The sequence below is a fragment of the Nothobranchius furzeri genome, chromosome 12 (assembly GCF_043380555.1).
Source record: "Nothobranchius furzeri strain GRZ-AD chromosome 12, NfurGRZ-RIMD1, whole genome shotgun sequence".
Classification (NCBI taxonomy): Eukaryota; Metazoa; Chordata; class Actinopteri; order Cyprinodontiformes; family Nothobranchiidae; genus Nothobranchius; species Nothobranchius furzeri.
In genome coordinates this window covers 9,868,875-9,881,297 of record NC_091752.1, presented here as the reverse complement: position 1 = coordinate 9,881,297, position 12,423 = coordinate 9,868,875, and the positions used below count along the sequence as shown (strand labels likewise).

At 44.6% G+C, this 12,423-nt stretch overlaps 1 protein-coding gene across 5 annotated transcripts in view; it reads right to left on the bottom strand.

Moving 5' to 3' along the window:
- ltbp1 (latent transforming growth factor beta binding protein 1) overlaps positions 1-12,423 on the bottom strand; it is a 140,256-nt gene that overhangs the window by 75,042 nt on the left and 52,791 nt on the right. For all 5 annotated transcript variants that reach the window (XM_054749982.2, XM_054749983.2, XM_070542236.1 and 2 more), the window contains one exon: positions 11,873-12,009. In XM_054749982.2, the coding sequence (XP_054605957.2) occupies positions 11,873-12,009 (137 nt within the window). The remainder of the gene's footprint in view (positions 1-11,872; positions 12,010-12,423) is intronic.

The following is a 12,423-nucleotide window of genomic DNA, read 5'->3' as shown; positions in this document are numbered from 1 at the left end:
ACACGCCTATTTGTACATATTCTGGGTGCTGCCCGACACAGCTAGAGCTACGCAGACAGCTGTAGCTCCCCTGGTTCACACTTGTCAACAAATGGGACAAATAAGGGTAGCCGAATATGTGCGATGGACTGTGAAATTCCCTCCTATTCCGCCTTGCAACAGGAGGAGGCGAGCATGGTATGACACCGTGCTAGGAGGAACTGGAACTTTGTATGGTCTGGCTAACACAGCAGACAATGAGGTAACACGAACTATGCTGTCCAACACTGGAGAATACACCGCACAAGCTGTCACCAAGACTGCAAGATGGATGCCTTCGACTGTATCTAGTCAGTTAGAAGGAAGTGATGTGTGGAAAAGTGTATTTAAATGGAATCTAAAGCTTTGGAATGAAACTTATGATGCATTGCATAATTTGTCACACATAGGTAATTGGACAGTCTGTTCCTTGCAGACTATTCATGCTGAGACACAAAGAAATAGGTTTCAAATACAGGTAATGAGTAATAACTATCATGCATGGCGAACATTATGGAACATCAGTAGTTCATTATGGCTACAGCCACATGCAGAAATGACAATTTGTAATAAATCTATGTGTACTGGATACTGGGATCAGTATAATATGACATCAGTAATGACTGTGTGTAGATATCAGATACTGCCGGTGATAACCACTAAAGGGTTTTGGTATCTCCATGTTAGTGGAGAGTGGTGGGATGTTAAAACAAATCGAACATATGAAGTAAAACACTGTGATGAGACTGATAAGGGTTTAGCCTGCCCATTGGTAAAAGGACATAGCAATCCATGTTTCACTGATTCAAGGGTCGTACTCTGTGATTGGACGGTCACACCCCCAGAGGAACAGTTTTGGCAGGTGGGTCCTAACACCTTATGCGTGGCTACAATGACCAATTCCCCACAGGTACCTTCAGTTCCCTTTTCAGGTTGTCTCAAGGGTATACATATGTGGGAATGGAATAACGTGACCTATTGGTTGAGTAATTACACTGTATCTAGTCGGCTGACTAAGATACAATGGGAGGTTTTACACTCCCCTTGGACACTCTCACTGGAACGATTCAAATGCGCATTGGATGGTTCCACTGAAGTGGCAAAATTGATTGACTCTCATAGGTCCAACCTTTCCAGGCTCATGGTGTCTACTCTTGTGGCACAAGGGGAAATAAAACATGTTGCTACATTGATTGAACAGGCTTCCGCTCATCATTGGTGGGATATATTTACAGGCATGTCGAGTACCGCTAATAAAGTGCTAATTCCACCTATGATTGCAGCATTAATTATAATCAGCATTCTAACATTGTGTAATCTTATTATTTGTTGGTATGTTATTCGATTAAGAAGAGAAATAAATTGGGTAATAATGCAAAGACTACGATGAAAATTAAAGTGGAACTACAAGGTATGTTATAAATGACGTTGGTTTTGATGGGGAAATGGTGATGGATCCATGATGTTACATAAATTAGATGAAAAGTTCAAGAGTGGAATGTAATAAAAATGAACTTGTCATCTGTTGTATAATTGCTTTATATAAGTTATTGATCACTACTGTTTGTCAATCACACTTATCATGAGGATGTAATCAAGGGTAATCATGGTAGAGCCGAACATAATGTGATCATGAGGATGTAATCAAGGTAATCATGGTAGAGGTGTGCAGCTTTGCACGCACATCAGGGAATGTATAAGGAGCAGAGCAGGGCTCAGGGGGGTTAGAGCTGCTTGTTGGATTCTACCTGACGAGGTTCATGGATTACATGTGTTCAGTTCGTCACCTATCATGGATTACGTTTTCTAACTGGGGTGTTCAGCTCTCCACCCATAAGCAACGGTAAGAGAAATGTTTCGTTCATGATTGATAACTTGTATGAATGCCGGTTGAATAAAGCCTTGTTGTTCATCTGATATTCAAGTTGTGTTTCATTGTTTCTGGCGTCGACTTGACAACGATCCTGATTAAATAAATATAAAGTGTAAAAAGAGACTTTGAGTCTTTTAAGGTAATTAAAATAAAATAAAACATTTTATTTTAGAACAACGAGTCGCCACAGCCAATCATCTGTCTCCATTTAGTCCCATCTTATACATCCTCCATCCTCACACCAATTTCATGTCCTCTTTCTCCTTGCTGGTCTTCCTCTCAGCCTCCTGCCTGGTGGCTCCAACCTCAGCATCCTTCTACCATCTCATCATTGTCTCTCCTCTGGACATGTCCAAACATCTCAGTCTGTCCTCTCTAACTATCTTCTAAACATCTAACATTAGCTGTTCCTCTGCTGGACCCATTCCCGATCCTATCCATAACAATTCCATAGCAACACCTTTCAAAAATGGCTTTCAGGTCAATTTTAAATTTTCTCAAAGAAAAGAAAAACATTTTGGCAGTAAAGTTTATTTCATGGGGGTCCAAATGTTTTCTGTAGGGTCACGGTCCGGCCTGGGGCCCAGAGGGACCTCTGTAAGTATCTAACCTAAACAGTTCGAGGGTCTGTCAGATATCTTCGCTCTAATGGTAATCATCTCTAGGTACTGCGGTGCTGGTGCATGGATCCTCCTCGGGTCAGAACCACTAACATTTGTCTGAAGTTGATTTGGAGAGAAAAAGGGCCGCTGAAGGAGAGGAGGAATAACTTTCCCAGATGTGGCACCGAAGCCAGCTGCTGACAGCCTGTCTGTCGCGCGGGACAGGCTGACGGAGAGCGGAGAGGCTGCGGGCTTCTTGATTTAGAACAAACACATCTGCTACTTTTACAAAGTGAGGAGCTGAAAGCCCACAGAGCCTCCGAAGCTCTAACTCTGTCCTGCTGCAAAGCAACGAGAAATCACCCCTCAGATGATCAGCCACTGACTCTTCCGATGAAATCATAAAGAGACTCACAAAAGGCCTTCAGAAACCAGAATTAGTCAGGCTTTTAAATCTTTGCTTCCAAAGATCCATCCATCCATTTTCTTCTGCTGATCCGGAGCCGGGTCGTGGGGGCAGCAGCGTAAGCAGGGAGGCCCAGACTTCCCTCTCCCCAGCCACTTGGGCCAGCTCCTCTGGGGGAATCCCAAGGCATTCCCTGGCCAGGTGAGAGACATAGTCCCTCCACCGTGTCCTGGGTCTTCTCACCCTATCTCTAAGGGAGAGCTCAGACAATCTGTGGAGAAAACTCATTCCAGCCGCTTGTATCCGCGATCTCGTTCTTTCGGTCACTACCCAAAGCTCATGACCATAGGTGAGGGTAGGAATGTAGATCAACCAGTAAATCGAGAGCTTTTCCTTCTGACTCAGCTCTCTCTTCACCACGACAGACCGGTACAACGCCCACATCACTGCAGATGCAGCACCAATCTGCCCATCTATCTCACGCTCCAGTTTTCCCTCATTCATGAACAAGAACCCGAGATACTTAAACTCCTCCACTTGGGACAAGACCTCATCCCTGACGAAGGGGATTCTACCCTTTTAAGAGTCAAGACCATGGTCTCAGATTTAGAGGAGCTGATTCTCACCCCAGCTGCTTCACACTCGGCTGCGAACCGCTCCAGCGAAAGCTGAAGATCACAGTCTGATGAAGCCAACAGGACCACATCATCTGCAAAAAGCAGAGACCTGATACTCAGGCCACCAAAAGGATGCCCTCAGCACCTTGGCTGCGCCTAGAAATCCTGTCCATAAAGGTTAAGAACAGAATCGGAGACAAAGGGCATCCTTGGCGGAGTCCAACTCTCACTGGGAACGAGCCCGACTTACTGCCGACAATGTGGACCAAGCTCTGACACCGGTACAGAAATCCTGCAGATAAAACATCACAGGTGACTGAACACAGATGAGTGAACACAGATGAGTGAACACAGATGAGTGAACACAGATGACTGAACACAGGTGAGTGAACACAGATGACTCAACACAGGTGACAGAGCACAGGTGACTGAACACAGATGAGTGAAAACAGATGACTGAACACAGATGAGTGAACACAGATGACTGAACACAGGTGACTGAACACAGATGAGTGAACACAGGTGACTGAACACAGGTGACTGAACACAGATGAGTGAACACAGGTGACTGAACACAGATGAGTGAACACAGGTGACTGAACACAGATGAGTGAACACAGATGAGTGAACACAGGTGACTGAACACTGATGAGTGAACACAGGTGACTGAACACAGATGAGTGAACACAGATGAGTGAACACAGGTGACTGAACACAGATGAGTGAACACAGATGAGTGAACACAGATGACTGAACACAGATGAGTGAACACAGATGACTGAACACAGTTGACAGAGCACAGGTGACTGAACACAGATGAGTGAAAACAGATGACTGAACACAGATGAGTGAACACAGATGACTGAACACAGGTGACTGAACACAGATGAGTGAACACAGGTGACTGAACACAGGTGACTGAACACAGGTGACTGAACACAGGCGACTGAACACAGATGACTGAACACAGGTGACTGAACACAGATGAGTGAACACAGATGAGTGAACACAGATGACTGAACACAGGTGACAGAACACAGGTGACTGAACACAGATGAGTGAACACAGGTGACTGAACACAGGTGACTGAACACAGGTGACTGAACACAGGCGACTGAACACAGATGACTGAACACAGGTGACTGAACACAGATGAGTGAACACAGATGACTGAACACAGGTGACAGAACACAGGTGACAGAACACAGGTGACTGAACACAGATGAGTGAACACAGGTGACTGAACACAGGTGACTGAACACAGATGAGTGAACACAGATGACTGAACACAGATGAGTGAACACAGGTGACTGAACACAGGTGACAGAACACAGGTGACTGAACACAGATGAGTGAACACAGATGACTGAACACAGGTGACTGAACACAGGTGACAGAACACAGGTGACTGAACACAGGTGACAGAACACAGGTGACTGAACACAGATGAGTGAACACAGGTGACTGAACACAGATGACTGAACACAGATGAGTGAACACAGATGACTGAACACAGGTGACAGAACACAGGTGACAGAACACAGGTGACTGAACACAGATGAGTGAACACAGGTGACTGAACACAGATGAGTGAACACAGGTGACTGAACACAGATGAGTGAACACAGGTGACTGAACACAGATGACTGAACACAGATGACTGAACACAGATGAGTGAACACAGGTGACTGAACACAGGTGACAGAACACAGGTGACTGAACACAGATGAGTGAACACAGATGACTGAACACAGGTGACTGAACACAGGTGACAGAACACAGGTGACTGAACACAGATGAGTGAACACAGATGACTGAACACAGGTGACAGAACACAGGTGACAGAACACAGGTGACTGAACACAGGTGACAGAACACAGGTGACTGAACACAGATGAGTGAACACAGATGACTGAACACAGGTGACAGAACACAGGTGACTGAACACAGGTGACAGAACACAGGTGACTGAACACAGGTGACAGAACACAGGTGACTGAACACAGATGAGTGAACACAGATGACTGAACACAGGTGACAGAACACAGGTGACTGAACACAGGTGACTGAACACAGATGAGTGAACACAGGTGACTGAACACAGATGAGTGAACACAGGTGACTGAACACAGATGAGTGAACACAGGTGACTGAACACAGGTGACAGAACACAGGTGACTGAACACAGATGAGTGAACACAGATGACTGAACACAGGTGACTGAACACAGGTGACAGAAGACAGGTGACTGAACACAGGTGACAGAACACAGGTGACTGAACACAGATGAGTGAACACAGATGACTGAACACAGGTGACAGAACACAGGTGACAGAACACAGGTGACTGAACACAGGTGACAGAACACAGGTGACTGAACACAGATGAGTGAACACAGATGACTGAACACAGGTGACAGAACACAGGTGACAGAACACAGGTGACAGAACACAGGTGACTGAACACAGATGAGTGAACACAGGTGACTGAACACAGATGAGTGAACACAGGTGACTGAACACAGATGACTGAACACAGATGAGTGAACACAGGTGACTGAACACAGGTGATAGAACACAGGTGACTGAACACAGATGACTGAACACAGGTGACTGAACACAGGTGACAGAACACAGGTGACTGAACACAGGTGACAGAACACAGGTGACTGAACACAGATGACTGAACACAGGTGACAGAACACAGGTGACAGAACACAGGTGACAGAACACAGGTGACAGAACACAGATGAGTGAACACAGATGACTGAACACAGGTGACAGAACACAGGTGACTGAACACAGATGAGTGAACACAGATGACTGAACACAGATGACTGAACACAGGTGACAGAACACAGGCGACTGAACACAGATGAGTGAACACAGATGAGTGAACACAGGTGACTGAACTAGGGCTGAAACGATTCCTCGAGTACCTCGAATAATTTGAGTACAAAACAGCCTCGAGTCAAATTCTGTCTCGAGGCTTCGCTTAATTCATGTTTAATAAATTCAAGGCTTTGCAATCGCCCGGGGTCATGTTTCACCCGGACCGAAATAAGTGATAACCCTAACCCCAACCCTAACATACACACTGCACTGAATGCACACGCGAGCCATGGCGGACAACGTGGACCCCGGTGGAGTGCGAAACAGACATAAAATGTCGAAGGTGTGGGACCATTTTTCACGTCGTAAGGCGGAAAACGTAGTCCAGTGTAAATACTGTAAAATGGGTTTAGCCTACCAGAACACCACATCCTCGATGCTGCAGCACCGGACCAGGAAACATCCACATGTAAATGGCACTTCTGCAAGCGGACTCTGAGCCTCTACAAGATAATGCATTTTAGCCTGTATTTCTATATATTCTGCGGACGCTGTGCGACTTTTCCATTTGTAGCACTTGGTTTCAGCTCACACTGTACGTCTGGTAGCAACGCATCTGACTTAAAATGTGCTAAAAATAGCAGTTTTTACAACACGTCAGACTTTTTATTGTATTGTTATTGATGTCCGTTGTCCCTCGGGGTTGCTGCAGGAGGACACAGGTATTTATGAGAGTGGCGGAGGAAAACGAAAGAAAGTAAATAAATGTTTTGTGATCAGTATAACTTGACATTATCACGGCAAATATGCTTTCTCGACAATCCTTGTTAGTGTGAGACAAAGAAGTGTAGAAATTAAAACGGACGTGTGTTAAAAGGGAAACAGCTGGCGAGCATGCGCCGTGAGCGGTTCTGGTGCTGTTTGGGCCGCAGCCGCTCACATTTGTTAACTGTGAAGTAAAGCTGAAGTGCTGAAGTTTTGAAAACTAATTTTAAATACAACTTGAAGAATAACTGGCAATTCCTTGTTCATTTCAAGAGGTCTTTCATATTTTATAACATGCTATTTGATATAATGGTTTCCAAACGCAAAAGAGTAATTTAATAGAGTACTCGATTAATCGATAAAAGATTCGATAGAGTACTCGATTACAAAAATATTCGATAGCTGCAGCCCTAGACTGAACACAGATGAGTGAACACAGATGACTGAACACAGGTGACTGAACACAGATGACTGAACACAGATGAGTGAACACAGGTGACTGAACACAGATGACTGAACACAGATGACAGAACACAGGTGACTGAACACAGATGACTGAACACAGATGAGTGAACACAGGTGACTGAACACAGGTGACTGAACACAGATGACTGAACACAGATGAGTGAACACAGGTGACTGAACACAGATGAGTGAACACAGATGACTGAACACAGATGACTGAACACAGATGAGTGAACACAGGTGACTGAACACAGATGACAGAACACAGATGAGTGAACACAGATGACTGAACACAGATGACTGAACACAGATGACAGAACACAGATGAGTGAACACAGATGAGTGAACACAGATGAGTGAACACAGGTGACTGAACACAGATGACTGAACACAGATGAGTGAACACAGGTGACTGAACACAGATGACAGAACACAGATGAGTGAACACAGGTGACGTTTCAGTTTGGACTCTAATTAAAACATTATGATGTCGAGAAAGCTGACAGACGTTTACAGTTTCCCCGTATCTCGTTGTTCAACAGAAGTGATGCGTGAGTGCAACGTTCTCTGGGATGATGAAGACTAAAGCATCCTGACTGACTCAGCCTCAACAACACCTGGCTTGATTATCACCTGTAAGCCGCTTTGGACAAAAGCGTCGGCTAAATACAGTAACATTAACACCTGCAGCAGAGCCGGGAACTGTCCGGCCAACAGCAGCAGAATTTCATCCATTTATTCATTTATTTATTCATTTTCTTCTCTAACTTCGAGATAAAATGTTTGTATACATTCATGGCCTGTGGTGATATTATTGAAATAAAAACAATTAACTGTTAAAGCTAGAGGATGCATTTCATATTTACTCTACTTTCTTGGGTTTACCAGATAAACCCTGTTTGTTCTCACTTATATCAGGTGAGCTATTTGAAAAACCTGCTGAGAAAATATTAGAATGTTCTGGTATCAACTTAGAGAAGATCTTAAAACTTCAACTCTGTTGCTTCATCTGACTGGAATATGAAATCACCAGGACACTAACAGAGATCAGGGATGAAAAACGGAGCTAATCGACCTCTTATTTAAATTTCTATATGTTGAGTGACGAATTTTGATCTTTTGGACCAAAGGGTGAGTCGACAGGCGTTCTCTTCTGGTCTAAACATGATCAGAATCACTAACTCATATCTACAACCTAAATTATAATGTTTGTTACATGAAATGATATTAACTTACTGCCAATAGGTCTTTCTCTTTCTGAGAACGTTTCTCTGAGCAGCACCGCGTCCCATACATGTCTGCGAGTTATTGGTGTTTCATCCAATCAGGTTTAGTCTGAGTTGGCAGGGGGACGCTAATCTGCCCAGAGCCTTCGGTTGTTATACTGTATTGCTGAGGGAGCTGGTTTCTTTTGAGCGGGCGACGGTGGCACAGGAGTTAAATGCTCGCCCCGTAATCAGAAGGTTGCAGGTTCGAGCCCTGCTCAGTCTGTCGCTGTTGTGTCCTTGGGCAAGACACTTAACCCCCCTTGCCTGCTGGTGGTGGTCGGAGGGACCGGCGGCGCCTCTGTCAGTGTGACCCACGGCAGCTGTGGCTACAATGTAGCTCATCACCATCAGAGAATGGGTGAATGACTGTGTTGTAAAGTGTTTTGGGGGGTTCCAGGACTCTAGAAGGAGCTATATCAAAGACAGGCCATTTACCACTTAACCAATCAGCTTTCAGATACACATATAGACAGCACAGACACCAACCTTTGGATCAGGATCCGGACAAACATCATTTCTGTCTAAACACAGAAGCAATAAGGATGTCGTTGTGCTTTTAGAAGGTTATTTTTAAAACGTTGACACCACGCAGCTAAACACAGCTGACCAACATATTCAGTATAAATAGCAGACCCAAGTCTGCCCGCCTGGCTGTAGTGAGAAGAACCACTCTGGCTTCTCCACAGACGTGTTCTGGTTAGGTCTGATGTTGGACCTCGGCCTTGAACTCCTGACAAACCACAGCAACCAGACCGGCGGGCTGCTGCAGTTTCTCTGTTCTTTATTCATTAGAGTACGACTTCAGCCAGCAGAAGAAAACGCTTTTCCTTTAAATGGTTTGACCCGTTTATTATTGCCTATCGAAACGGGAAGGTGAGCCGCAGTGTGTGTGTGTGTGTGCGTGTGCATGTGCGTGCGTGCGTGCGTGCGTGTGTGTGTGTGTGTGTGTGTGTGTGTGTGTGTGTGTGTGAAGATGGCCACCAAAACCTCAGAAGCACAGAAATGGCTGTGTGTGACTCAATCAGTTTTACAGGCATTGAGCCTAAACCATCACATGGCAGCAGCGGAGTCATCTAGATGTGAATTTTCAAGTTTTGAGGGACAACTTCGTCTTTTATCTCAGCGCTCTCCAGTCCTGGTCCTGGAGGCCTCTCGCAACAGTAGTCCAGGATTCATGGCAGGGGTATTCAATTCCAGGCCTGGAGGGCCGGTATCCCGCACATTTTACTTTTAACCTACTTCAACACACCTGATTTCAATCAGCAGGTAATTAACTGGCTTCTGCAGATCCTGATGAGCTGCAGCACAGGTGATTCAACCACTGAATCAAGTGTGTTGGAGAAATTTTAGAAATATTGCTATTCAATCTTTTCCTAAAGTCGTTCAGCCCCAGAACATTCTGCTCAGTCTGCAGCTATTTGCCAGACTCTGAAGATAAGAGACCTGAAAAAGGCCACAGGCAGCGAAAGGAAACACTCAGGAGAAACCCAACCAATCAGAGACCGAGTCTGTGACATCACATTTTCACTTGGAACTGAAGAGGGGATGGCGACCTGGTACCCGTTAGAAGTGGAAATGGCTCAGAAATACCTTAAGGCGACTTTTCTAAGTACTCCAGTAGCATTCGGTGCTGGTTGGTAAGCACCGGTTAGTTTTCCGCTTCCTGCACCGCTCTGATCTGCTGATCCTGATCAAACTTCACTTACTTTGATGAATATTTTATCGTTAGGGTGATTGTTTCACTTCCCTTTCTCATGAATGTTATGCAAATGGAAATTTCTGCTAAAACTTTTGAGAACTTTCTTTAAAATTCCAAACCCTGAAAATATTCCATGAATATTCAGGCTTTTTAAGGATTTCCAGCACCTGTAAGAACGCTGCTACAGGCAGCGAGTCCCACCCCCACTGATGGACACGCTGACTCCTAAAAACAACGTGGCTGTTTCGTTCCTAACCCTCCCGGTTTTCGTCTGAATTTGCTGTCAGAAAATGAGTCTAATAAATCATTTTGGACGGCTCCAAGCAGCAGGCAGCGCTTAAGTCTTTATGCCATTCCCACTGGAAGTACAGCTTGAACAGATCCCTCCGGGTCCCGGGGCTATCGGAGCAGATGTGACGGCTCCCGGGTTCCCGGTCGGATCGTGTGAATGAATTAATAACCTAAGTTTTACATTGAACATAAAGCCACTAACAAACAAAAACTAAGATTCTTCCTTAGGAATCACAACTTATTTGTTTGATTTCTTCAGAGTAATAGCAACATAAAATCTGATGTAAGAAAGATATAATAAATCATTTAATCCATCTTGCTTGTCAAAGTCAAATCCAATCTGGACTGAACAGAGATGAGATTTATTAAACTAAAAAGCTCAGATTATACTTAATGAACCCAGTTTGGATGTTTTTCTGACATGAATGTGTTTTTTTGCCAGATTACTGCATATATTATGGTTGATTCAGCCGTATTCTGGGGTTTTAGCTGTACTCAGATTACTTAAAATGTGATTGATGAAGAAAGTTACCTGCCATCTTCCTGGATGATTTGTGTGAAACGGGAAGTTGGGTTTCCAGTAAAAGTCTTTGAAGTTGATTAAAGTAGAAACTAAAGGATGTCTGATCTGTTGGAGCAGCAGTTCATCAAGTTTTAATCTCTGTAGTCTCGCATATAAATGAAGATGATCCAATTTAAAAGAGAGGAAAAGTCTTCATCCTGAAAAAGTCTGAATTATTAAGCTGTTTATTACATTCTAGGTGAGTAATAGTGTGTAATTTATCCTGTTTCATTTGAACCAGTATTAATAGAAATATTCACTCAGCATGGGCTTATCCAGCGAGCGAGCAGCAGGGACTTCAGCCAGAGTAATCGTGTGAAACAGACTGAACAGGCTATTCCTGCAAACTAAATATTTTAATGTATTATTTTATTAATTATTGTCACATTTTAAACTTCTGAACCATCTTCAGTTTTGAATTAAACAGACCCGAGTTCTGGATTAGTCAGATAAAAGATCCATCAGATTTACTCACCGTGGACGGGGTTGTGTCCCACGGCGAGGGGGATCGGCCGCTCCGGCCGGGCCTGGACGTGCGTTTGTGTGTGTGTGTGGTAGTATTTGGGCTTTATGACATACTGCTGTCCAGGATGCATCGGCACGGTCCGAATCCTGGAGGCAAAAACCACAACACAAACATAAGAAACAAAGTGGAGGATAAATGACCCAGGCCATACATCAAAGAGGCGGTTTCTCAGGTATAAATCGGGTGAAGCCAGAAAGCAGGTTCATCTGTGATCTAACTGTCAGAGCAGCTGTTCCTCCGTCTTCTGTCACATGCAGGCTGCAGCCAGAGCACAGAGTGCTCCAGCAGCGTGAACCTCCGTGATTTTGACCTTTCAGGTTGTCAGATCTGTGCCAGCACCTGGAACTCTGTCCTCTCTAGTAAGGTAGATAATCTGCTCTAAAATGTCTTCCTCCAGAGAGGCCAGATTCCCCCAGTTATTCCAGAACAATGTCAACACACTCCACTTCCCTTCTCTGTAACCCAGTCCGACTGGAGGTGAGGGCCTGAATGTTGCATCT